At 39.9% G+C, this 25,579-nt stretch overlaps 12 protein-coding genes across 12 annotated transcripts; 6 read left to right on the forward strand and 6 right to left on the reverse strand. All coding sequences in view use genetic code 12, as the record gives it.

Moving 5' to 3' along the window:
- Positions 1-102: 102 nt before the first annotated feature.
- SPAPADRAFT_72958 (putative E3 ubiquitin-protein ligase) lies at positions 103-3,018 on the reverse strand (the record flags this gene model as incomplete). Its single annotated transcript, XM_007377074.1, has 2 exons — positions 103-2,747; positions 2,882-3,018. The coding sequence occupies 2 exons, from the start codon at positions 2,928-2,930 to the stop codon at positions 259-261; spliced, it is 2,538 nt and encodes an 845-aa protein (XP_007377136.1).
- Positions 3,019-3,596: 578 nt separating this feature from the next.
- SPAPADRAFT_63030 (uncharacterized protein) lies at positions 3,597-4,911 on the reverse strand (the record flags this gene model as incomplete). The annotated part of the gene is made up of 1 exon (XM_007377075.1): positions 3,597-4,911. A coding segment is annotated over one exon (1,048 nt), but the record flags the coding sequence as incomplete, so codon positions are not given.
- A 154-nt stretch (positions 4,912-5,065) lies between these two features.
- HAS1 (ATP-dependent RNA helicase) lies at positions 5,066-6,819 on the reverse strand (the record flags this gene model as incomplete). Its single annotated transcript, XM_007377076.1, has 1 exon — positions 5,066-6,819. One exon carries the CDS (start codon positions 6,804-6,806, stop codon positions 5,124-5,126), a length of 1,683 nt encoding a protein of 560 aa, XP_007377138.1.
- Positions 6,820-7,073: 254 nt separating this feature from the next.
- Positions 7,074-12,872, forward strand: SPAPADRAFT_142296 (putative RNA helicase; the record flags this gene model as incomplete). Its single annotated transcript, XM_007377077.1, has 1 exon — positions 7,074-12,872. The coding sequence occupies one exon, from the start codon at positions 7,074-7,076 to the stop codon at positions 12,870-12,872; it is 5,799 nt and encodes a 1,932-aa protein (XP_007377139.1).
- A 62-nt stretch (positions 12,873-12,934) lies between these two features.
- On the reverse strand, positions 12,935-13,642 carry SPAPADRAFT_57011 (uncharacterized protein; the record flags this gene model as incomplete). The annotated part of the gene is made up of 1 exon (XM_007377078.1): positions 12,935-13,642. One exon carries the CDS (start codon positions 13,640-13,642, stop codon positions 12,935-12,937), a length of 708 nt encoding a protein of 235 aa, XP_007377140.1.
- Positions 13,643-13,880: 238 nt separating this feature from the next.
- Positions 13,881-14,984, forward strand: SPAPADRAFT_142240 (uncharacterized protein; the record flags this gene model as incomplete). The annotated part of the gene is made up of 1 exon (XM_007377079.1): positions 13,881-14,984. The coding sequence occupies one exon, from the start codon at positions 13,881-13,883 to the stop codon at positions 14,982-14,984; it is 1,104 nt and encodes a 367-aa protein (XP_007377141.1).
- A 134-nt stretch (positions 14,985-15,118) lies between these two features.
- Positions 15,119-16,241, forward strand: SPAPADRAFT_63036 (uncharacterized protein; the record flags this gene model as incomplete). The annotated part of the gene is made up of 1 exon (XM_007377080.1): positions 15,119-16,241. A coding segment is annotated over one exon (790 nt), but the record flags the coding sequence as incomplete, so codon positions are not given.
- A 229-nt stretch (positions 16,242-16,470) lies between these two features.
- Positions 16,471-18,289, forward strand: PUT2 (1-pyrroline-5-carboxylate dehydrogenase; the record flags this gene model as incomplete). The annotated part of the gene is made up of 1 exon (XM_007377081.1): positions 16,471-18,289. The coding sequence occupies one exon, from the start codon at positions 16,481-16,483 to the stop codon at positions 18,251-18,253; it is 1,773 nt and encodes a 590-aa protein (XP_007377143.1).
- Positions 18,290-18,775: 486 nt separating this feature from the next.
- SPAPADRAFT_142630 (uncharacterized protein) lies at positions 18,776-19,624 on the reverse strand (the record flags this gene model as incomplete). Its single annotated transcript, XM_007377082.1, has 1 exon — positions 18,776-19,624. One exon carries the CDS (start codon positions 19,622-19,624, stop codon positions 18,776-18,778), a length of 849 nt encoding a protein of 282 aa, XP_007377144.1.
- A 428-nt stretch (positions 19,625-20,052) lies between these two features.
- On the forward strand, positions 20,053-20,527 carry SPAPADRAFT_142784 (uncharacterized protein; the record flags this gene model as incomplete). The annotated part of the gene is made up of 2 exons (XM_007377083.1): positions 20,053-20,077; positions 20,130-20,527. The coding sequence occupies 2 exons, from the start codon at positions 20,053-20,055 to the stop codon at positions 20,525-20,527; spliced, it is 423 nt and encodes a 140-aa protein (XP_007377145.1).
- Positions 20,528-21,253: 726 nt separating this feature from the next.
- SFL2 (Sfl2p) lies at positions 21,254-23,671 on the reverse strand (the record flags this gene model as incomplete). The annotated part of the gene is made up of 1 exon (XM_007377084.1): positions 21,254-23,671. The coding sequence occupies one exon, from the start codon at positions 22,889-22,891 to the stop codon at positions 21,941-21,943; it is 951 nt and encodes a 316-aa protein (XP_007377146.1).
- Positions 21,320-21,832, forward strand: SPAPADRAFT_142683 (uncharacterized protein; the record flags this gene model as incomplete). The annotated part of the gene is made up of 1 exon (XM_007377085.1): positions 21,320-21,832. The coding sequence occupies one exon, from the start codon at positions 21,320-21,322 to the stop codon at positions 21,830-21,832; it is 513 nt and encodes a 170-aa protein (XP_007377147.1).
- Positions 23,672-25,579: the final 1,908 nt, after the last annotated feature.

Genomic DNA, 25,579 nt, shown 5'->3' on the forward strand with positions numbered 1-25,579 from the left:
CACCAAAACTATAATGCTGAAGGGTATAGTGGGCTTAGCTAGCTGAATAAGCCAGCAATCATGAACCTGGATTTTACCTCGCAAGAGCCACCGGGCCGTTATTGTGACATATTGCTGCATAATTTTAAGAGCTACATTATTATCTGAGTTAACCACGGTGATTAGAGCACAGTTTTTCCGACGGATATTAGAAGCATATTGCAATCAAAAACAATGCTGTTAGAGTTTCATGATAGTTGTCATTTATTCCCTAAATACCTACTTTATCCCAAAACCCGCACTTTCAAAAATTGCCTTACTTAATTTACCAACCAATTTTGCCTTGGAGCTATATTCATAAATCGCCAATTCGTTAAAACAAGTATGAGCAACCGGTAAACGATTACTGTCATACGCCTTTAGCAACGTTATCTTAAACACCAAATTCTGAATACCCGTAGCAGGCACTCGATCAGACCCAGTAACGAATCCCAACAATTTCCTTCGTTCTTTATTTGACATGTCATTCATGTATTCCCAGAACCACTTGATAATATTTGAATTCTGTGCATCTTCACTTGGTTTCCACCCCGAATATTTTGTCACTGATTTAAGCAAGTCTACATCGATCCCACTATCGTCACTTCCACATAATAGTAATTCAATTTCTTCCGGCAGAAATAGCGAAAGGGCATTGCCGCCAATGACATGGATGAATCCTTCATGAAACGAGCGAACCTGTCGCTTGATGCCGTCCTTTATAAAGAATCCAATATATTTCTCAATATATTCGTCCAAATTATCTGCAGTGACACTGATTTGCGAACCAGTGGGAATCAAATCCCCGGTTAAGTTCGTTCCAAATGCATCGGAATAACTAACTTCAAATGTCAACTCGAGTTCTGCCAATTCTTCGGCAGTCATTGTTTTCAAACTCATCAAGTTCTTATAAGAAACAGGAAATATCGTCTTGTAATCGTTATGATCCAACAGTTTACCCATAAGGATCTTGTACAACGCCAACGGGAATTGTAAATCCAAAATTGTAGAATTGTAAATCGCCAATCCTAACACTGCCCCGAATAAATAGTACATTTCAAAATTTTCAACAGGGACAATATTAAACCATAAATAGTTTGAATCTTCAACGTTATGCAACATCCCAGTCTGTGGGTGGAAAATTGCCCTTGTTAACAACAAAAACCATTCTTTTCTTAAACCCCCAGCATCAACACCAGGTTCATTTATAAAATGAACCTTTAAACTCTTTTTAAGATTGTTGGAGTTCAACTTGATGCACTCTAATGAATCTTGAACTATTCTTTCTCGTCTAACCTTGACTTTGAAATAAATATCAATAGTAGTTCTCTTGTCCAATGAGTTAATGAATGCCTCCTCAGCTTTCCGTCCCATCTGTCGTCTTGCTTCGTATTCCAACACAGATATCTTCCCACCTAATGAAATCAAAAACGGATATTGGCAGAAATAATACAAAGCATCATCAAACAAATTCTTGTTTATACTAGTTCCATGAAGGAATCCAATAACTTGCAGAATCTCAGGATGTGTGCTTTTCCCCTCTCGCAAACTATTTCGTTTACTGCTTTGCCAAGAATCATAATCCAATTTGATATTCACAAAATCCACCAATGAATTATAAAATGACGAAACGGGGATCGGGTGTAGTCGTGAAATGTTGGCTCTGTAAAGCATATTCATCACCATAAGGGCAGACTTGATATGCCAATCATTACCATACTGGTGAACCTTGACCTTGACTTCCCCCTTTTCCTTCTTTTTTCCTTTTGGTTTGCCAAAGAGGTTTGCTGGCGGACTAGTCACGGATAAATGTGCCTCCACTGGGTCATCAACCTCAAGATGTCTCTTCAAGTTTAAATTCTGGAAATACTCGGCATCATGCAGACTAACATGCTCATTGGGCAGATGTTGCGGGTTAGGACTAAGTCTTACTCCTGGGTTATTTGCCAAATACAAATATTTCTTAAGTTGGAAGGTGATGTACAAATTGATCAAATCCACATTCTTGACAAATTGGTCATCGTCCATCTTGGAAAACCAACTGGTAATGTAATTAGTAGTAGTTATCGCATCAATGCATGACAAGATCCCCAAACATCGCTTGAGAATATCATAACTCAACATCTTAATTTCAGGAACATCGCTCATAAGCTTCAGGGTAGAAGCATCGTTATCAAGTAACGAACGTTGCAAGATGGGTATTTCCAACAAGATCAATAGCCAATAATAGTTTCTGGGGTCGTTGCTATCTTTAAATATCAATATTCTCTTTAATTGTTCCAGAGCACCTTTCAATGCAGAAAACAAGGGTCGTTTTGTAGGTAGCTTGGTCAATAGGCTAAACATATCGTGAATATCCTGATAATTAATATTTGAAGTGTGGTAATGTGCTCGTTTACTTGCCTTTCTCACCTTGAATGATTTGGAAAGAACGTCATTGCTTTTAAACGCCAAATACAAGTATGATGAAAGTGGTTCAAATATTTGATGCAAGGTTTGGGATTGACCAGATTCAGACGATGTACTATTGTAACAGCGATCCACCAACTTTTTGACATATTCGTAGGAAACCACATGAGGAAGGTCTGTTTCTGATGAAGTGGGGAAAGATGAAGTTTGTAATTCAAACAAGTTTGTCGTTTGACATACAGAACACCTAAACTTCTTGGCTCGACTAGGAAATGTAAGAACTGTTCCACAGCAATAGCACTTGCTTAAATCGTGTGAATCTGTTGTAGAAGGAGTTGAAGGAACAGCCAGAGGTGGCGGTATTTGTGCTGGATCAGTCGTGGTTGTGTCATTAGCTGCTGAATGTGAATCAGTTGATGCAATCTTCAAGAACCCTTTCAAGTTCCATTGAGACAGCAGTTTAGGTTTCGGTGTCTCCTTTGATGTTGATCTCTTGCGAGCATGTCCTCGTCTTAGCTCTGCGCCAGTAGTTGAAATCATCTCAAACCAGGTTTGGGAATCGTAGCTTCAACAATTAACACATAAACTGGCAAAAAAAAAACAAAGACAATTCAGTAATTGTTCTTGTAAAGGTACTAATCTGGAACTGAACGAATGTAGGGAATTCCCGTATTAGGTTAAAATTTCTGTCAAAAGAACACTTTGTTAAGAACAAGGAGGATGAATGTGGTAAATATCCAGGCAAATTTCGTAAGGGGTAAAACCACCGTATTTTTCTTAGCCGCTATTATTAAAACAGCCCAAAAAAATATATATATATAATTTGTTAGGCAGGTGAATTATGGCAACCAAAAAAAGGAGGTGATGATCCCAGCACTACTAAACAACAGAACAATCGCCTCTAATAGTCAGGGGTGCAGGTTAGGCGTACTTGCACAACTTGCCTAGAATATATGCTTGCTGTAGGAATTGGGTGGATCGAATCTGTTGCTAGAAGTCGTAGCTTACATTTGTTGTCTCGCACGGACAAGTCTAGAACATCTTGACTCAGCCTGGTTGTGCACAACCTGATAGCAATTATACCAACAAATCATACTATACTTGTTTAATTTAATTATAGTTTGAGCTAGAGATAGAATATAAAAGAATGTAGCCTCCTCCCCCCCCCCATCGCTGAATGGAGTTTATTTTTGATTTTAGGTGACATGGGGTATTTCCAATGTCGAAGCAATTCTAAGCTAAAACTCACTCATAAAAACGCTAAATTAGCGGGTGAGAGACAACGCAGCACCGCAAATGTTGATAACAATCATAACAAATTTTGGACAACATACTTCTGTATATAAAAGCTAAAATTAAATTGCACCTAGGGCATTCTAAATAGTGCTATACTAAACTAACTATAAATATAGTGGGGACTATAGAAAGAAACAAAAATGCATACAACCCCCAACGCTGAATGGCCTTCTTTTTAGCCGAGATGGGGCATTTCCAACATTCCAACAACTTCAATCTTGTGACTTCACTGTGTAAAACAGACTGAAGACTGATTTGGTACAAAAAATAGCCCACAAACAAGAATGTGAAGGGGTCCACTGTCAAAGTTCCAACGGAATTTTCCTGCAAGAATGCTTTGACTTTGCGTTGCATAAATATAGATTTGTAGACGTAGGAAATCAATACTGTATTCTCGATACCTAAGAAAACCTTCTTGATGAATGCAATTTCAACGATGGATACCTTTCCAAAGATGTTCATCATCAGTTCGATTGTTTGAATTGCCATCACAATTATTATGGAAAAGTGAAACATTGATAATAACACATGGCTTGCATATCCAGAGGTATTGTATCTGTGCAATTGACAAATATCATAATCTCCCAACCCAGTCAAGTTGAAGGATGTAGGATTAAAACACATGTCTTTTATTGAACTGGAATAAGTATTGTATAGGGTACCTAAGAGTTCATCTGACGTATAGTTTGTGCTTGCACTTAATTGATCAACAAATGTTTTAGTAATACCGTAAACGATATTGGGACCCTTATAGTTGTTGTAATATGTATCTATATCACCATCTCTGAACCAAGTAAATTCCAAGCCACTGAAAGTAAACATGTTGTTGTTATAACTAGACAAGCTTGATTTTAGCTGAGAATGAGAAAGAGACGCAAAAGCTTCATGTAAAGGACCAGGAAATGATTTCAAAAACAGTTGGACTAAATCCACTAAGCTGTCAAGATATCCAGAACTCAAACCAATGTCAAGGGTAAAGGGTGGGAAGCGTTTGACGAGGGAAAGTGGTACTCTACTTGTGAAATCACAAGAAATGTGGACGAAAAGCATCACAATTGAGCATAACATTTCTAGTTGAACATAATAGTTCAAATGCTCCAACTGAGACTTCTCAAGTGGCAAAGCTTTGGAACTATCAAGAGTATCTGAACCTTTCAGTTCGTTCTCCATGGTTTGTTGATGTGGTGTGATCTTTGAAGGGGCGTTAAATGTTGCAAAAACAAAAATATATATACACACACACACACAATCATTTACATCACCAAGAAAATTTGATTGCTCCAGCAATGAGCTGCAAATGCAAGCAAAAGTGCCAAACACTACTATAAGAGAACAATGGTTGCTTATTGACTTTTATTAATAATGTATCTACTAATTTACAAACAACACTTTATCATCAACTAAGCTCGTCTTTGTTTCTTGTGTTTCTTTTCTATAGACTTACCACTGGCACCAATGGTTATGTTAACCTTTGGTGGCACTTCAAACCCAAATGATTTCCCTACCTTGACTAAATCCAATTTGTCAATTTGATAAACCGTCTTCAAACTATGTGAAGCATATGCTTGTAAATAGGCCCTGTATCCATCCTTGGCCGATTGGTGTAACAAGTAATTAGTCTTGATCAACTTCACCAATTGTGATTGAATATTGGCAATCTTATTACTTGGGAATTCAAATTCGTTTAATGGAACGTTAGCAGCTTTCAAGTATCTCAAGAATCCTAATTCCAGCGGAGTTAAGAACATAAGAGACTTACCCTTTCCTTGGGTTCCTCTGGCTGTTCTACCAACACGGTGAATATAATCTCTTGGATCATCAGGTGGATCGAATTGGATAATCCAGTCGACTGCTGGGATATCTAATCCTCTAGCAGCGACATCGGTACATACTAAAATACCTTGCTTGGCATTACAGAATTCAAAAAATGTGTTTGTTCTCTTTTGTTGCTTTTGTTTCCCGTGTAAATCCAACACTGGCAAGTCGATATAATTTAATAACTCACTGTAGAATTTGACACTGTTACACGATGAAAGGAAAACAATAATCTTTTTCTTGATGTTACGCTTCAAGAAGGAAAACAACAACAAGAATCTCTTGTCGGAATCACATACAACATACCCTTGTTCTAACCCGTCGGCGGTGGATACGTCAGTTTCTGGAACGACGTTGATGTACAATGGACCTGGTCTCAACGATATTCTCGCTAAATCTTCCACCTTTGTAGTTTGAGTAGCGGAGAATAACATACTTTGTCTGTTTTCGTTCGGTAAGATCTTGATGATTTGCTTCATTTCGTCTTCGAACCCAATTTCTAATATTCTATCAGCTTCATCAATAACTAATGCCTTTAAGTTGTTGAAAACGAACCCTGGAGTGTTTTTCAAATGATCCAATAATCTACCTGGAGTAGCCACCAATAAATTGACACCTTTACCTAACTTGACAGCTTCGGCACGTCTATCAGCACCACCAATAACAATACCACAGGTTTGGGAATGGTGCTCCATTAATTGTCGGGCAACACCAAAGATCTGAAGGGCAAGTTCTCTAGTTGGGGTGATTATGATAACCGCGGTACCATTTCTTGGTTTGATCTTTAATGAGTGCAACAATTCAATAGCGGGGATCAAGAATGCGAGAGTCTTACCGGACCCGGTCTTGGCGGCACCCAAGACATCACGACCAGCCAACAATGGAGGAATGGTCTTTGCTTGAACCTTGGTCATCTTAGTGAATCCCATTTCGGTAATAGCCTTCATGGTAGGTTCAGACAATTCAGCATCTTTGAAGAATACATCCTCTTCGTTTTCTTCCTTGGACTTGTCGCTGGATTCCACTGGAGTGTATTCGGGAATAGCTGGTTCTTCAACCGCCTTAGATTTACGTTTTGCGTCTGGGTCTTTAATATCCTGGCCTAACAAATTGGCAACTTCATCGAAATCAGCATCGACTTCAGCAGTCAACTTTTCAGATTCTTCTTCGCCTGGGGAGTTTGAATCCTGCTCAACTTCGGCGTGAGCTCTCTTCTTGGATTCCTTGGCCGAGTGTTTTGGCTTGCTTTGCTTACTATTCTTTGCCATTGTTGATATAGACAAGTCAATTCTATGTAGAATAAATAGACTTTTCTAAATTTTTTTGAATCGTCTCATCTCATCAGAAAATTCAGTCTGGTCATGTGACACACTCCATGTGATACACATCATGTGATATAAGTCATGTGACTGTTTACTATTTTGAAAATCACTATGACTAACAAAAAATGATGCCAAAGTGCTGCCAAAGTGCTGCCAAAGTGCTGCCAAAGTGTTGCCAACTTTCTGCAAATTAATACAACAAATCGTGACACAATGGCTTCATATACAGTGTCGTCAACTAAGTCGTACATGCAGGCTATGCAGCCGATGATAGAAACACTTGCAAAGCTAAATGTTCACACACCAGCCAAGGTTCCTCAGATTGATCAAGAGACAACCAAATATACCCCCATTGGCAAGCTTCTTGACAAGTTTGAAGACGTGAATACTTCAATTCTTGATTCTGTTGTTAAAGCAGAATCTAGTCGGTCCCAGCAGCAGCAAGTAAGTCAACTACTCAAGGTGATTGAGCTGGAATGCGAACGTATAAGTAAAGAGCGTGGATTACCTGCAGATGAAACGTTTTCCATAATCAAGAACTTGATAGCTGATTCTCCCAGTGACGAGCATCTCCAATCTGCATTGTTTGATATTTTAGGATTTGAAGAATTCAAGTTGATTTCTAAAGTTGTACAGAATAAACAAGTGTTTAACACCGCCGACCAAAATGCAGCAGCAGGTTTACTTACTGCAGAAGAAAGAGTCCAATTGTTGCTTGATAACCAGCAACGAACCAAGAATCAGAAATTAGCACCTAAGCTGACTGTTCAGAGATACCCCAACGTGTTTAAGAACCCCGATGTCGGAAATATGGTGGCAATTACAGGAAAAAAATTTGCTCTACCACAAGGAACAACCAGAGACTCATATGCTACACATGAAGAATTGACCATACCCTACCCTGAACCTAAAGCCAACAAGTGGATCAGTGATGACAAACTAGTCAAGATTTCCCAATTGGACTTTCTCTGTCAGGGAACATTCAAAAACTACAAGAATTTAAACAAGATGCAAAGTTTGGTATACCCGGTAGCATACAACACCAACGAAAACATGCTTGTTTGTGCACCTACCGGTGCCGGTAAGACTGATGTGGCATTGTTGACTATTTTGCATACTATAAATCAATACGTTACCGAGACAGTTGGTGAGGACAATGACGTGACTATAGATATAGATTATGACGAATTCAAAATCGTGTATGTAGCACCATTGAAAGCTCTTGCTGCTGAAATCGTGGAAAAGTATTCCAAGAAGTTGCAATGGTTGGGTATTTCAGTACGTGAACTCACGGGTGATATGCAGCTCACCCATGCGGAAATCATGAGTACGCAAATCATAGTCACGACTCCAGAAAAATGGGATGTGGTTACCCGTAAGCTGAATGGTGATTCTGAACTTGTTGCTAAAGTGAAACTATTAATCATTGATGAAGTGCATTTGTTACATGAAGATCGTGGGTCTGTTATTGAAACATTAGTTGCTAGAACTTTGAGGCAGGTGGAAGCTACCCAGCTGATGATTCGAGTTGTTGGGTTGAGTGCTACCTTGCCTAATTTCATGGATGTGGCCGATTTTCTTGGTGTTAATAGAAATGTCGGTATGTTTTACTTTGACCAGTCATTCAGACCAGTTCCTTTGAAACAGCAGATATTGGGAGTCAGAGGTAAATCGGGCTCTAAAATGGCTCGTGAGAATATAGATAAAGTAAGTTATGAGAAGTTGGCCGATTACATCCATCAAGGCGTCCAAGTTATGGTGTTTGTCCATTCGAGAAAGGATACTGTAAAGACAGCACGTACATTTATATCAATGGCTCAAGATCATAATGAACTAGGAATGTTTGATTGTACTGAATCTGACTTTTACGAAAAGTACAAGCGTGAAGTAAGTGGCAAGAATAGAAGTAAAGAATTGAAGGAGCTTTTCCAATCAGGATTTGGTGTTCATCATGCCGGTATGTTACGTAGTGATAGAAATCTTACTGAAAAGATGTTTGAAGCTGGAGCTATTAAGGTGTTGTGCTGTACTGCTACGCTAGCATGGGGTGTCAACTTACCAGCTGCCGTCGTTATTGTTAAAGGGACACAGGTCTATGATTCCAAAGCCGGTGGTTTTACCGATTTGGGTATTTCCGATGTGATTCAAATCTTTGGTAGAGCAGGTAGACCCCAGTATGAAAAGTTTGGTACCGGTATTTTGTGTACCACCAGTGACAAGCTTGACCACTATGTCAGTTTGCTTACCCAACAGCATCCAATTGAATCGAAATTGCAGGCGAAATTGATTGACAATCTAAATGCCGAGATTTCGTTGGGGACAGTCACGAATATTGATGAGGGAGTTCAATGGTTGGGATACACTTATATGTTGGTACGTATGAAGCAGAATCCATTTGCTTACGGTATAGATTGGCGTGAATTGCAAGAAGATCCATTGTTATATAACCGTCGCCGAGAGATGATTATTAGTTCAGCTAAACGACTTCATCATTTACAAATGATTGTGTTTGATGAGAACTCAGGGGCATTCACCGTGAAAGATTTAGGAAGAATTGCAAGTGATTTCTATTTGTTGAATAACTCTGTAGAGATATTCAACCAGATGATCAATCCTTTGGCTACTGAAGCTGATGTGTTGTCTATGATTAGTATGAGTAGTGAATTTGATAGTATTAAGTTTAGGGAAGAAGAAGCTACTGAATTAAAGGGATTGCTTGAAGATAGCACCCCGTGTCAAATTGCCGGGGATGTTGATTCACCTCAGGGGAAAACCAATATTTTGTTACAAGCATTTGTGTCCCAGGCAAACATTAGAGAATCGGCGTTGATTTCCGATGCTAATTATGTTGCCCAGAATTCAGCAAGAATATGTCGTGCCTTGTTCTTAATTGCCATGAATAGAAGATGGGGAAGATTTATGAAGATTATGCTTTCATTGTGCAAGTCTATTGATAAGAGAATCTGGGCGTTTGAACATCCGATGTCACAGTTTGAATTGCCAGAACCAGTCTTGAGAAATATCAGAGCAAAGAATCCAACCATGGATACTCTTCGTGATATGGAACCAGCAGAATTGGGTGATTTGGTGCATAACCATAAAATGGGATCTGTTCTTTACAAATTAGTTGGTAAGTTTCCCTATATTGAGATTGACTCTGAGATCTTCCCAATCACGAGTAATGTAATGAGAGTTCATGTTAATCTCGAGCCTGATTTCATGTGGGATGAAAGATATCACGGTAATGCCCAAATATTCTGGCTTACAGTGGAAGAATCTGACCGAAGTGATATCCTCCATGTGGAAAAGTTTATTCTAAACAGAAGGCAATTGCACAGTCCTCATGAAATGGACTTTATGATCCCATTATCAGACCCGCTCCCACCACAAGTGATTATCCGAGTTGTTTCTGATCTCTGGATTGGTTCTGAATCGGTTCATGCTGTGTCATTCCAACACTTGATCAGACCAAGTAACGAGACTATTAAAACAGATTTATTAAGACTTCAACCATTGCCTGTGACTGCGTTACACAATCCAGACATTGAAAAGATTTACAGCCATAAATTCAAGTATTTCAATCCTATGCAAACCATGGTGTTCCATTCATTGTACAACACCAATTCCAGTGTATTTGTTGGTTCCCCTACTGGGTCAGGTAAGACTGTTGTGGCCGAGCTTGCTATCTGGCATGCATTTAACGAATTCCCCGAATCAAAGGTGGTTTATATCGCACCTATGAAGGCGTTGGTCCGTGAAAGAGTTGATGATTGGCGTGAAAGAATTGTCAAGAACACCCTGCACAAACTAGTTGAATTAACAGGTGATTCTCTTCCTGGAGTTGCTGAAGTCAAAGAAGCAGATATTATCATTACTACCCCGGAAAAGTTTGATGGTATTTCCCGTAATTGGCAGACAAGAAAGTTTGTCCAAAAAGTCTCTCTTGTTATCATGGATGAAATTCATTTATTGGCCAGTGACAGAGGGCCCATTTTGGAAATGATTGTAAGTAGAATGAACTATATTTCATCGCAAACCAAACAACCTATTCGATTATTAGGTATGTCTACTGCTGTCAGCAATGCTTTTGATATGGCTGGGTGGTTAGGTGTTCGTGAAGGATTGTTCAATTTCCCGTCTTCAGTTAGACCTGTGCCTTTACAGATGTACATTGATGGATTCCCTGACAATCTTGCCTTTTGTCCGTTAATGAAGACAATGAATAAACCTGCATTTATGGCTATCAAGCAACACTCACCAGATAAACCAGTGTTGATTTTCGTGGCATCCCGTAGACAAACTAGACTTACTGCGTTAGACCTAATTCATTTGTGTGGTATGGAACTGAATCCACGTCGATTCCTCAAGATGTCCGATTATGAACTAGCGGATGTATTAGAACAAGTCAAGGATGATACGCTCAAGATTTCCTTGCAATTCGGTATGGGGTTGCATCACGCTGGTTTGGTTGAGCTGGACCGTCAACTTTCCCATAAGCTTTTTGAAGCGGGAAAGATTCAAATATTGATTGCTACTTCGACCTTGGCATGGGGTGTCAACTTGCCGGCCCATTTGGTCATCATTAAAGGTACCCAGTTCTTTGATGCCAAGATTGAAGGATATCGTGATATGGACTTGACTGATATTTTGCAAATGATGGGGAGAGCAGGTAGACCAGCATTTGACACTAGTGGGATTGCCATTGTGTACACCAAAGAACTGAAGAAGGTGTTTTACAAGCATTTCTTGAATCTTGGATTTCCGGTGGAGAGTTCGTTGCATAAAGTGTTGGATGATCATATTGGTGCCGAGATCAGTGCCGGTACGATTGGAACGAGACAAGAGGCTATGGATTTCTTGAGTTGGACGTTCTTGTATAGAAGAGCTCATAACAATCCAACTTATTACGGTATTGAAGATGTCAGCCAATATGGAGTTTCTCAATACTTGGCAAAGTTGGTTGATACCACAATTGAGAATTTAGTTGAGTCAAAATGTGTTCGTACCGTGGGTAACGAACTTCAATCAACTCCGTTCTTGGATATATCTTCGTACTACTATCTTTCCCATATGACCATGCGTAACTTTACCAGTAAGGTTACCAGAGAGTTCCAATTCAGACAATGTCTTCAATTGCTCAGTGAAGCTGCTGAATATAACGAGTTGGCTACGCGTCATGGTGAAGAACTAATCAACATGGAAATGTCGCAGGCGATGAGATATCCGGCTGAAGATTTAGACAAGGAGTTTATCTGGGATCCTCATGTCAAGGCGTATCTCCTTCTCCAAGCATTTATGAGCAGGGTCGAGTTACCAATTGCCGATTATTCCCAGGATACGATTTCTGTGTTGGATCAAGCGTTACGTATTTTGCAAGCCTATATTGATGCTGCAGCCGAGATGGGATATTTACTGGTGGTGTTGCTGTTTGTGGAAGTCATGAAGTGTATCAAACAAAGATGCTGGTATGATGACGACCCAGTTTCTACATTGCCTGGTTTGACGTTGATGCCTAAGAATGAGAAGCACAAGGTTGATTTAAAGGCGATTGGTGAAATGGGGATGGGAAAATTGTACAAGTTTGCCGAGAGGATAGGTGTGAATGGCGACAATATCATAGCTGATGTTCCCGTTACTGATGAAGAAGCAGTTAAGCAATTTGTAAGAATTGGGTCGAGATTACCTACTGGTAAACTTGAAGTTGCACAAGACTCGAAGGAACAGTTGACCGTGGCTTTGACTCACGATAACTTCCCATTAAATCTGGAGTTTAAAGTGTACTGTCCTCATTTCCCTAAGCCACAACGTGAGTCTTGGTTTGTTATTGTTGCTGATGAACAACTGGACGAGTTGTTGTTATTGAAGAGAGCATCGCCTAGACTAGTAGGAAAGAAAGGAGTGGTCAAGTGTCTGTTGGATATCGATGAAGACTTGTATGGCGAAGAAGTAACGGTCATGTTGGTTAATGACGCGTTAGATATTACCTACACTGAGAAAGTCAACTTAAAGTGAAATGCTTTGTTCTTTTTGTTTTGTGTTTTTGTCTATTAACTAATGTACATGATATGTGTAGTCTATTCAAAGAACTCGTCTTGTTCTTCTTCCTCGGGCTTAACTTGAGGAGCATCAATCTCTTGAGTGGAGGTTGCTTGTTGAACAGCGTCCACCTTAATGGTCTTACCTGCGAGGGCATCGTCGATACTGAATGGTAATTTACCATCGTCCATCAATTTCTCTACTTCTTTTCTGAATTGACTTCGTCTTTCTTGTGTTCTTTTAGCACCCAATATGGCTTTAGGGTCTTTTGCATCAACTTGGTCATTTTCCTTTGGATTTGGGTATAAACTGATGTACTTTTCGGTCTTGGGGAACAAAATCACGTATGCAACATCTATCTCGCCTTGTCTCACTGCTCTCCTTGCCTTCTTGATGTCTTTCCTTACTTCGGTCTTGGACACTTCGTCAAAGGTCTTCTTCAACTGTTTCAATTTCCTGACGGCCTTCTTCTTCTCGAAGAATCGCACCATGTGGTACTTCTTGGCGATTTCCTTGGCCTTGATCTGCGTCTGGGCGTTGGCCAACTCGACACGGAGAGCTTTGAGGGCACGGTCATACTCGATACGCTTGTCGGCAGGGAGGTTGTTGGTCTTCTTGGCGAGAAGTCTTTCGATGTCTCTGATTTTCTTTTTGATTTTGGAGGCACCCGAGTTGAGTGTGTCGGCTACAACTATTGGCTTTCCTCTGTTGTTGTTCTTCCTGTTATCCTTTGGTGCCTTCCCCATCGTTGTGTAGTGTTTCACTAACCAGTTTAAGGTTAAGTTGGTAAGAAAGAAAAATTGATAACGATGAGATGCAAAGTAAATTTTCAATGGGCCGTGCGGCTTAACTAATCACGTGACGTGGATGCTTTTACGACCCCCAAAAAGTTCAAAAATTTTCCCATAGTGAGAAGATACATCCCTCTGTTTCAATCTGAAAGGGTTACTCAATCCAAAGTAAATTCATAGAGAAAGTGTTAGAATGGGTATTCTTGAAAAGATTGCACAGATCCAAGAGGAACTTTCGCGCACGCAAAAGAATAAGGCCACCGAATACCACATTGGTCTTCTTAAGGGGAAGCTCGCCAGATATCGTCGAGAACTTCTCGAGCCTGCCGCCGGTGGGTCCAGTGGTGGGGGACAGGGTTTCGAAGTCGCCAAAGCTGGAGATGCACGTGTGTCCCTTATTGGGTTCCCGTCAGTTGGTAAATCGTCGTTTTTGAGTAAAGTCACCAACACCAAGTCCGAGGCTGCCAGTTACGAGTTCACCACGTTGACTTCTGTCGGTGGGATTTTGGAATACAACGGTGCAGAGGTGCAAATTGTCGATTTGCCGGGGATCATCAAAGCCGCCGCCCAGGGTAAAGGTAGAGGGAGACAGGTTATTGCCGTGTCGAGAACGAGTGATTTGATCTTGATGGTTCTTGATGCTACCAAGGCCGAAGACCAACGAACAATTTTGGAGAATGAATTGGAAAGCATGGGCATCAGATTGAACAAGACCAGACCTAACGTCTCGATCAAATTGAAAAAAACAGGTGGGATCAAGATGAACTCAATCACCCCTCCCAAGTATTTGGATGAAAAGATTGTCACTGCGTTGTTAAAAGACTGCAAGATCCACAACGCCGATGTGTTGGTGAGAGACGAGAACGTCACTGTTGACGACTTCATCGATGTCATGAATGAACAGCACATCAGTTATATCAAGTGTTTGTATGTGTACAACAAGATCGATGCTGTGTCGTTGGAAGAATGTGACAGATTGGCCCGTCAACCAAACACCTGCGTGATGTCATGTGAGTTGGATTTGGGTATTGAAGATTTAAAAGAGGAAATATGGAGACAGTTGGATTTGCTCAGGATATATACCAAGAGAAGAGGGGTCCAACCACAATTTGACGACCCTATGGTTGTACGGAATAACTCGAGTATATTGGAAGTGTGTGATTCTATTCATCGAGATATGAAGAACCAGTTCAAGTATGCATTGGTTTGGGGGTCAAGTGCTAAGCATTCACCACAAAAGTGTGGATTGAGTCAACCGGTACACGATGAAGATGTAGTGCAGATTGTTACCAAGTAGATGTATAACTGGATATGTATAGAACAGCATTAAAGCATTTGATGTAACGTTGTAGTTTTTTTTTTTTGCACTGCGCAATTGTCTTTGTTCAAATCAAAGTAAACAAATTCAGTGTACTACCCAGGCAGCCAAAGCACAACTACTAGACTAGACATTACATACTATGCTCGATATATCACCAGGACAAGAAATCTATGAAACATCAGACGTGGAAAGTGAAGATCTTCCACAGAAGTCAATTACAACAACAGATACGTCAGAAGAAGTATACACCGACTCACTTGAACCAGAAGCTTCACGCAAGCAATTCTCCAAAAATATACTATCAACAAATGCAGACGTGGACTTTCTGGGCAGTATCACGTCCAGCTTGCGAACTAGTGGATATATTGTGTCTCGCGTTAATGAAACCGTGGCCGAGAAATTATCCAGAATAGCTCGAGAATTGGAGGAAATCAAGAATGAAGATGTTGACAGTGCGCAACTTAACGAGTTGATTGAAAAGTATCATGAACTCAGAGGTAACAGAGAAGCACGAAAACAGTGCCAGTTTCAAGGCTTGAACCTAGATTCTGTATTCGAAGAAGTAGCAGCGAAAGACAAGGAGGAGTCTAGTGATACCTCCTTGAAAGAAATCACCGAGCTTGAATCCAGAGTCAATACCCTCGAGACTATTGTTGGCAGTGAAGCTATTCTTGAACACGAAGCACGTCCGGAAAAGTCGATCCAGCAAACATTGAACGACCTTGAGCGCAAGATATCAATCATCAACAATCCGGAATATTCATTCGATGCAATCAAACAACAAATATCTGAGTTGGTCCAAGAAGCAGAAAAGTTGGAGTTATCCAAGAAACTTATGCTTAATCTTGCGCCTGCAGCAGTACAGCCCGAGAAACAAAAGGAAAGTAATAAAAAAATTGACGAATTATACAAAGCACTTCCATCGCTAATGGAAAATTCTTCAGTTATCCCATTGCTCGTTCAACGTTTAAAAACATTAAATTCTGTACATAGTGAAATCGATGGGAGTGTCAAGTTGGCAGGACTGGTGGATCAAGTGTTGAACGATATTACTGGAGATATGAAGGTGTGGAACGAGTCGATTGACAAACTTCAACTGAATTTACAAGAATACCGTGAAAACGTTGATAGCAATGTCAATAATATCAGTGATAGGATAGCCAAGTTGACCTTAAAAGTAGATAGTCTAGTGGTAGATTAATAGATAACAGTATCTCGCTATTGGATACCTCGCGAAAAATTAGAGTAGAACTAACCGAAGATGCATAACGTAACGCCTTGCAGCACTGGCATAAAAAATTTTTTTTGTCCTCGCCTGGCTTTTCCATTCCCAGATCAAATGCCATTCGACTTTGTTCCCCAGAATTCTCCACCACCACCACCACCGCATCTTCTTCTTCTTCTTCTTATTTAAACTTTTATAAATTCCATCATTCGGCAAATTTCAACTTTTCTTTACATAAAAATATCCAATGTTAAGATCTACCGCTTGTCGTTCCATTCGTGTGGCTGCTGCCTCCAGATGCACCACCAAGATCTTACTTCCTACCATTACTACTGTAGTCCGCAGAACCGCTTCTACCCACGCGGCACAACTTTCCCACATCAAATCACCACCATTCCTCGCCAATGAACCAGTGCGTCCCTTCTCATTCAAAGACACCAAAGACTGGGATTTACTTCGTGCCTCATTGACCAAGTTCACTGATGAAGGTGCATTAAGCGTCCCCCTTGTCATCAATGGTAAGAAGATCTACCGTGATGAAACTAAACCACAAGTCAACCCATCCCACCACTCACAAAACCTTGCCAATGTTTCTCAAGCCACTGCTGAAGACATCAAGGCCGCCATTGAAGCTGCCAAGTCCGCCAAAGCTAAATGGGCCGCTACTAGTTGGACCGACCGTGCCGCAATTTTTTTGAAAGCTGCTGATTTGATCAGTACCAAATACAGATACGATATGCTTGCCGCTACTATGCTTGGACAAGGTAAGAATGTCTACCAAGCTGAAATTGATTGTGTTGCTGAACTAATTGATTTCTTCAAATTCAACGTCAAGTATGCTGAAGAAATGTATGGAACCCAACCAATTCAAACTGCTCCTGGAGTATGGAACCGTGCTGAGTACAGACCCCTCGAAGGGTTTGTTTATGCCGTTACTCCATTCAATTTCACCGCTATCGCCGGTAATTTGGTGGGTGCCCCTGCATTAATGGGTAATACTGTGGTGTGGAAACCAAGTGCTACCGCTGCCTTGAGTAACTACTTGCTTTTGACTATTTTGGAAGAAGCCGGATTGCCTGCTGGTGTCATCAACTTTATCCCTGGTGATCCAATCCAAGTCACTGATTTAGTCTTGGAGGATCCTGAATTCTCGGCGTTACACTTTACTGGTTCCACCGATGTCTTTAAGAACTTGTACTGCAAGATCAGTAACAACGTTGCTGCTGACAAGTACCGTGATTTCCCAAGAATTGTCGGTGAAACCGGTGGTAAGAACTTCCACTTGATCCACCCATCCGCTTCAATAAACCACTCTGTGTTGTCTACTTTACGTGGTGCTTTTGAATATCAAGGACAAAAATGCAGTGCCACTTCAAGAGCATACGTTCCCGAATCTATCTGGCCCGAATTCAAAGATCAAATCGCTGCTGCAGTCGACACCATCACCATTGGCAACACCTCTGATCCCTCCCAACTCAATGCATTCATGGGTCCAGTAATCCATCAACAATCATTTGATAAATTAAAAGCCGTTCTCGACAACGCCAAGACTGACCCAGAATTGGAAATCATCACTGGTGGGTCCTATGACAGCACTAACGGATACTACGTCCAACCAACTGTGATCAGAACCACTAATCCACAGCACGAATATTTAACCAAGGAATTCTTTGGTCCTATCTTGACCGTTTACGTATACCCTGACAACTCTTACGAAGAAATTATGAACTCAATTGACGGTGCTACCAAGTACGGATTAACTGGGTCCGTGTTTGCTCGTGATCGAGAAGCCATCAGATTAGCCGAGGAGAAGTTGAGATATGCTGCTGGTAATTTCTACATTAATGATAAGTCTACTGGTGCTGTTGTGGGACAACAATGGTTTGGTGGTGCCAGAGCCTCGGGAACTAATGACAAGGCTGGAAGTGGTAATATATTGTCGAGATTTGTTAGTGTTAGAAGTGTCAAGGAGAACTTCTACGAATTGACTGATTTCAAGTATCCTTCTAATTACAAGTAAAAGTGTATAAGTGTATAAAATTGACGTTTTCCATGGATATATTGTAGTTTGGTCGATGACCTACCGAATTAACCACGGATATCAGATTTATGTTGGATTTACATACTGTAAATAGAGTTTTTGTGGCATGTTTGTTTGGCAAGACCTGACTTGGCTTGATGACGAGGGTGCTACCAGGCGGGTTTCCTAAGTGTGTGAGTGGGGGGGGGGGGGGAAGGGGATATTTAACATAGTAAAAAGGGAAATAGCAAGTTAACCTTTTGCAATATAACTAACCCGATTGTTCCAGAGTAGGTACTGATACTGCCTTTAGGTTAAGTTATCAACCGGATGAGGTTTTTGCATAATTTGGTGACAATTTTCTTGCAAAATTAACTCCGAGTTATTCGTACTTTAAATAGAGTTTTAACTTTAACAAATCCTTCAGTTTGTCACCAAACTCAGTCAGTAATAGTACTACGCTTAAATCATAAATCTTACTCTTATATTTCAAACATACACAAAAGTAACACTATAAACGCTTCACCTCTTTTCTGGAGGGTAATAGTATGGTTGCATTGGAGGTTGAGGTGGTGGTGGTGGAGGCATAGGAATATGTTGTGGAGGGCGTGGGGGCATAGGCGCATGTTGCTGAGTACCGCTTGTAATAACTCTTCCTAGCCCATTACAAATAGGGCACAAGTCAACATCCAATAAAAATCTCGTGACCCCGCTTCCTCGACATCGTCCACATAAAATCCCACCCAATCTTGGATCTCCCGGTGGTACTCTTAGCCCACTGGGGGAAGAGTACGGTAAGAATGTAGTGGTTCCGAAATAGCTAGGATTGTATCCGTTCACTACTGAGGAATAGCTGTTTCTTGGTCCAAACAAACTCCAACAATCTTGACACGATTTTCCATTCTTGATTTTGTAACCTGTGTTGTGACATTTGTTACAGTAGTACTTGCGAGGATACTTGAACGGTAACGATGGACTGGGATTGTAGGCATTTTTTGAAAGGTAGAATTTATCCCAACAAGTACGACACACATCCCCGTGTTTTATTTTATATCCGGTGTTTTTACATTTGGAGCAAAGGTACCCCTTAGGAAACGAGAATGGAAGATTGGTGTTGCCTGTATATAGCAGACTTGTAGATGATTGTTGTGGCCGTGGTGGTTGTTGTGGAGGTCGTGTAGGTGGAGGTGGTGGTCTATAGGATGATTGTGGGGGCTGTGGTCTGGGTGCGGGCGGGGGTGGTGCAGAATGTTGACTATACGAAGAAGACCCACCATTGGTCATTCCTGTCGCTTGAGTAGATACCGCCTCCGCATATGATGGTGGTGCATCTGCTGGTGCCAAATCGTCGTCTTTGTTAAAATTGGACATGGTTACGGTTTGTCTGTTATGGAAAGAAAGGTGGTAATGACTAATTTCTGCTTTGCCTCTGTGATTTCTGGTCTTTTTTTTCCGGTCCGATTTAGGGGCGTAAGTGAAATGTCGTTGAAAAATATCCAGGTTTTGCGACATTACCTCGTATAGCTAAATGAGAGAATATATAGTTTGCTGCATGTTTTACTAGATTAAGATTTGTACGGGCACAACCTGTTTGTGTTAAATATTTCATATGATTGATTTAGCCTAGTATAGTCAGATGCAGACACTAAAATTTTCACTGGAATTTTGTTAAATTTTTTGATCCTCGCGCGTTGACACACTATACAATTATTTTTTTTTTTTGTAGCTGTTCTTTCAAACCAGCCATACTACTACTACTATTACTACTACAACAACAACTACACCCCAATACAGCAACCATGATCTGGTTATCAGAAAGACAAAGTATGTATAGCACTATACTGTCTACATAAACAACACTTACTAACACGCTTAGAATTCGGAGTTGGGTTCACAGCTGGAGGAATCTTCTTTTTCTTCTTTGGAATAATAACATTTTTCGATTCAGGATTCCTTGCTCTTGGTAATATACTTTTCATCCTTGGGCTTATCCTCATCATTGGTCCACAGCGTACCATATCATTCTTCACCCGTCCCACCAAAATCAGAGGCACGATCTGTTTCGTATTGGGAATATTGCTAATCTTGGTAAAACATCCATTTGTGGGATTCGTGTTGGAAAGTTTTGGGATCTTGGGCTTGTTTGGAGATTTCTTTGGCACCATCGTTCAATTCTTGAGATCGATTCCATACATTGGTGATGTATTGAGCCATCCTTTAATAGCTCCAACTATAGATCGTTTGGCTGGTATTACTGATGTATTGCCAGTGTAAGGTGTTTTCGACCGTGTATTATTAGAAATAAAATTACTACAAATGTTTAGTTTGTTGAACCATTCCTATAGAATAAAGTAGAGTATAGTAATTAATACATATAATTAATAAGATACTGGAACATGTGCCGTTACAATTTGTCTGAGTTTTTGAGAAACATGTAAAAGCTGAGGCCAAAAGTTTTGTTGATCCAGCAATATATCGTCGTCTACATTGTCTATACTCGGTTTAGATCAAATATATCTACTTTAGAAACCCCATACCTCCCGCTTTGTGGCCTTATACTTCTAATCTGCAGAGAACAAGTATGGCTTGCAGTCAACATATCAAGTCCGTGATAGTTTAGTGGCTAGAATTACCGTTTGTCGCATGGTAGACCGGGGTTCAATTCCCCGTCGCGGAGCATATAAATACGTTCTTTGATTGCGTCGTCTGGCAAAGATCACAAAGGGTCTTTGTGTTAAGATGGGGTGAGGAAAGACCGTGCCAGCGCAAATGGTTTAGTGGTAAAATCCAACGTTGCCATCGTTGGGCCCCCGGTTCGATTCCGGGTTTGCGCATTTCTTTTTTTTTGGCATATATTGAAGCGTCGTCCAGAGAACTTGCCTGCTTTGTATTGATTTGACGTGGAAATGATGATGGTGGTTTAATTATTGGCATGTTGCGAAAAATTTTAGACAGACAAAAAAAAAAAAATTTTTTTAGGTCTGAATAGAACAAGACAGAGATTAGTCCAGAGAAGAGATGGGGTATAGAATATAGCACAAGAATACACCTAATCATATAGTAACAATGTCCAAGAACAGACGAAAAGAGATACAGCAGAAACAATCGCTCCAAGCTCAGTTCCAACTAGCTCTTTCCCAAAGCGAAAAACGAGCATTATCATGGTTACAACCATGTCGATCTACAAATCCAACACCAGAGACCAATGATGACGATTCATTTATGAATCTTCCTGTTATCTCCCAGGGTGCTGGGCTATCTAGCAAAAATGGCAGCAGTAGTACTATTGGTGAGTTTTTAAGTTCCGATTTGAAGAGTACCAAACAACAGCAACAGGTGAAGGAGATGAGGAAACCTACATCCAAGCCCATGATGGCATTAATGAACAAGATGAGGAATACTCTGCGTGAAACAGTGCGGAAAAAAGTGGAGAGAGTGAAACAAGAGGTGAAGCAAGCCGACAACAACGACGACGACTCCGATGATGAAGAAATTTCTCAGCTTCGAGCACGATCAGTAAAGAAAACTACGGGTGGTATACTACAGCATAAAATTAAAAAATCAGGTCGTCCATTTTAAAAATACAAACTGTTCTTTATTTAAACATCTAGCATAAAATCATGTAAAATATATATATAATAATGTGTAATGTGTGTGTGTGTGTGTATGTATTGCCAACTTGTATACTTACAAAACTTTTGAATCATCCAATAATGAATTGACCGATACTTTACTGTTTTTTTCTTTCGATAAGGGGGAGCTGGTTAATGATCTATGTTTCTGTGGTTGTGGAACTCCCATCTGCTGTTTGGGAGAATCCCCGTTATCTTTAGTCAACATTGATTGTGGTGATAAGCTTCTTACTCTAGGGTATACCGGCACAATATTGTTGGCATTTGTAGTGTTTGAATAATTGTCTTGAGGTAAAGGGGTTGAAGGGGGACGAGTGGTGGGTGTAGGGGTAAGTATTTTATTGAGTGACGAATTTGTAGGTGCGGATGGTGGTGGAGGTAATGACGTGACACTGGAAATCGAAGATTTATTTGAAAATACCGACGATGCATTCGAGTTTATCGAAGTAATGGAACCAATTGAAGGAAGGCTCTTGGTGGTGGAGTAATCACTCAAAGATGGGCGTGTTTGTGAATAAAATGATGGTTTCTTAGTAGCAGTTGGATGAAAATCATTGGGGATGCTTCGTGGTGGTTGCTGTTGATTTTGTTGGATTGTTGGGGCAGCCATGGGTAAAACTGATCCTGGATCAGGGGTAGATGGGCTAACTAATGATGTTGATCTATTGATTCCAGTGGCCAAAGGTGGTGGCAAATATGATTGTTTTGAATCAGTTGAATAGCTTGAGTTGACGGAGCTGTTTCTTGGAATGGTGAAATTTCCACCACCACTTCCTACAGCAATTGCTCCTCCTGCACCAGGCAGTGCCAAGGGGTCGAAATATGATGCATTCCTTGGTCTTGAATTACTGCTGCTATCATCCCATATTTTCCTAAATTGTAAATTGGGAGTATAGCTCAGGGCTGGAGAGTCAAGCGACAGGGGTGGGTCATGTTTAACAAAGTATATTTCCCGTTGTGGAATTGCCACGGGTATAGGAGTTGGAGCAGGGATTCCATGGTGCATAGGCTGTATAGCATATTCAGGTTGCGGGAGTGGTTGTGGTTGCGGTTGCTGCTGCTGTTGCTGCGGTGGATAAGGGAATGGCTGTATTTGGTGTTGCTGTATTTGTTGCTGTGGTTGTTGTAAATATACATATGGTTGTGCGTATGTTGGTTGTGGTTGTGGTGGATAATATTGTTCATAAGGGATTGCATACTCAGCATGCGGATGTGCAATCAAATGTGGATGTTGGTATTGATTATGATATTGTCCGTCTGCATATATATGATGGTTATGATTGTGATTGTTATGATTATTTCGTGCGGTGTTTGAACTTGATCTTCTTTTAATATAAATCAAGGAGCTTTCATCTCCACGTTTGAATTTCCCACTCAGATGTTTGAATTCCCATACTGGTGGCACGTCCTTATCAGTAGTTGTACTATTATTATTTCCATCACTAACTTTATGAAATCCATACATATGCAACTGTCTCACAAAACTGGCAACGTTACCATGTTTGAAATATCTAGTGAGACAATCCGCAAATTCTTTGCCTGGGTACAATGCAAAGGTATTTCCTTCTGGTAAAGTAGTATGTTGAGTCCACCATATTAAATGATTTAATTTAGGATCATTAAGCATAGTATATAATTTATGCACAAATGCATTTTTCTTAATGCGACCTTCTGCCTGGGTCTTTTTTGTCATGATTGAAGTGAGTGAATATTGATATTTTTAGATGTTGCAATTGAAATTAGTTGATATCATACGTAAAACGGCCTTGTTGAGGTGGAGTGGTAAGTGGGGGATTTCAAGTTTTCAACTTGAAGTTCGTCAAAATGGGGAAATTCACGCTTTATATTCTAGAAAATAAAAAATATCTGTATATGAAAAAAAAATATGTTCCTTCCTTTGCCAAAAAAAAATATAGTATTATTAAAATAAAAATGCTCTATAAAAAATATTATTATTATTAATAAAATAAAACCGAAAAAACTTAAAACGTAAAACGAAAAACCGAAAAATAAAATAGAATAATACCATAATTTTGATATTTTATGTCGGAGCAATTTCTGTCTGAGAGTTAATAGATAAAAATATTAAATTTTTGTTCTGCTATTTTTTTAATATTTTTTCAGACACAAATTTGTAATTGCTCACTTACTAATCTCTTTTTTTGCCCATGGATTTCGTCAGAATTAGCAACACAAACCGTTATCATTAATTAACTAGTGAAAAAATACGGATATTGCAAACAAAAAGATTTCAAAAAAACTATTTAACCCTTTAAATAAATGTCTGTCTGCTAAATTAAATATTTTTTGTATTGTCTTTTAGGGATTGAGAGGGGAAAAACAAGAGATCCCAGCAAACTAAGTAATTTAGAAAAATAGTTAAACGGGTTTCTAAAAAAAAAAGCTTGTGTATCAGACCAGTTTTTTTGTCTTCCACAAAATGCTGCTAATGTTCTAATTGTTCGATATACAATGTTCTCAAATGTTCCCCTAAAGGAAAAAGTTTAGAGATGACCCCTCGCATGTGCCATTCTGCCCTTTTTTGTTCCCTCAAAAAGCGAAAGGTTCAGATGCATATCATAGAATGATCTTCGTAATATTTAAAACCTTTTTTGAACTGGATATTTTTTAACAAGTGGGGGCGCTGTCTTTTTCGGCAACTCTTCGAGAGATGGTATGCAAAAAAAAATAAAAAACTTTACTGCTGTCTACAAGTATAGGCTTTGCATATCCGCATTCAGATTGATTGCGAATATCGGCAAAAAATTAGAGAAGTTACCGGGTAAGGAAACAGTAAAAACTCACCATCCAAATCAAGGAATAACACGAACTAAGAAATCAGAAGAAGATTGTCGCGATAACGGGGAGAGGGGCCCCCCGGACGGAGACAAGGTAACCCAATGCATCATATTTGTTCGTTTAAAAACAGTCTATTTTTTTATATCCGTTAACTTTAACGCTTTGCAGTTTTTTTGCTATTTTCTTGCTCACATGTCATTTTATGTGCACAACCCACACCGAAGGAATTAGGAATAGAAAAACTGCACCAAAACGGAAAAAAAAGAAGGCAGAAGAAAAAAAGCGTCATGCACGACGATGCACTAGTCCTATGCACCGAAGAGCGCGCTTATGCAAGGGTATCATGATGCAAGAAAATCCAAACCATGCCCGAGAAATTTACTGCAAAAAAAATTTTTATTTCCCAGAAAATTCGTAACTTCCAAATTTATCCCATGGATATATCGGAATTTAAAAGGGTCATAGCTTGACGGATCTGAGATCCGGAATTTTGGTTTATGTGCAAGAATCACAGGGAATGTGAAGTAGGTTTTTTTTCCCTTTTTTATGTAAGATTTCGCTTGCTCGCTTATTGTCTCGGCAATTAAAATTTAGATCTACCTAAGAAAAATAGGTATATCGAATCATTTTTTTAAGAAATTTGCAAATGGTTTCATATGATGTATGTTCAGTCTCGTCATCAGCCATGCCTTGAACTTTATCATTACCAAGAAAAACTTTTGAACTAGTCTATTGTTCCCCGCTCTTTCGTAGTGCTTATCATTTTATACCCCCGTCAACTGCATTATTACGTAATCACGTTTTAAACTTCAGATTAATGTCTGAATCTTCTGACAGGGATTTACATGAGTCTAAAATACAAAAACAATCTTCAGTTTACAAAAAAAAATGGTCT

This window comes from Spathaspora passalidarum, assembly GCF_000223485.1.
Source record: "Spathaspora passalidarum NRRL Y-27907 unplaced genomic scaffold SPAPAscaffold_6, whole genome shotgun sequence".
NCBI classification, from domain to species: Eukaryota; Fungi; Ascomycota; class Pichiomycetes; order Serinales; family Debaryomycetaceae; genus Spathaspora; species Spathaspora passalidarum.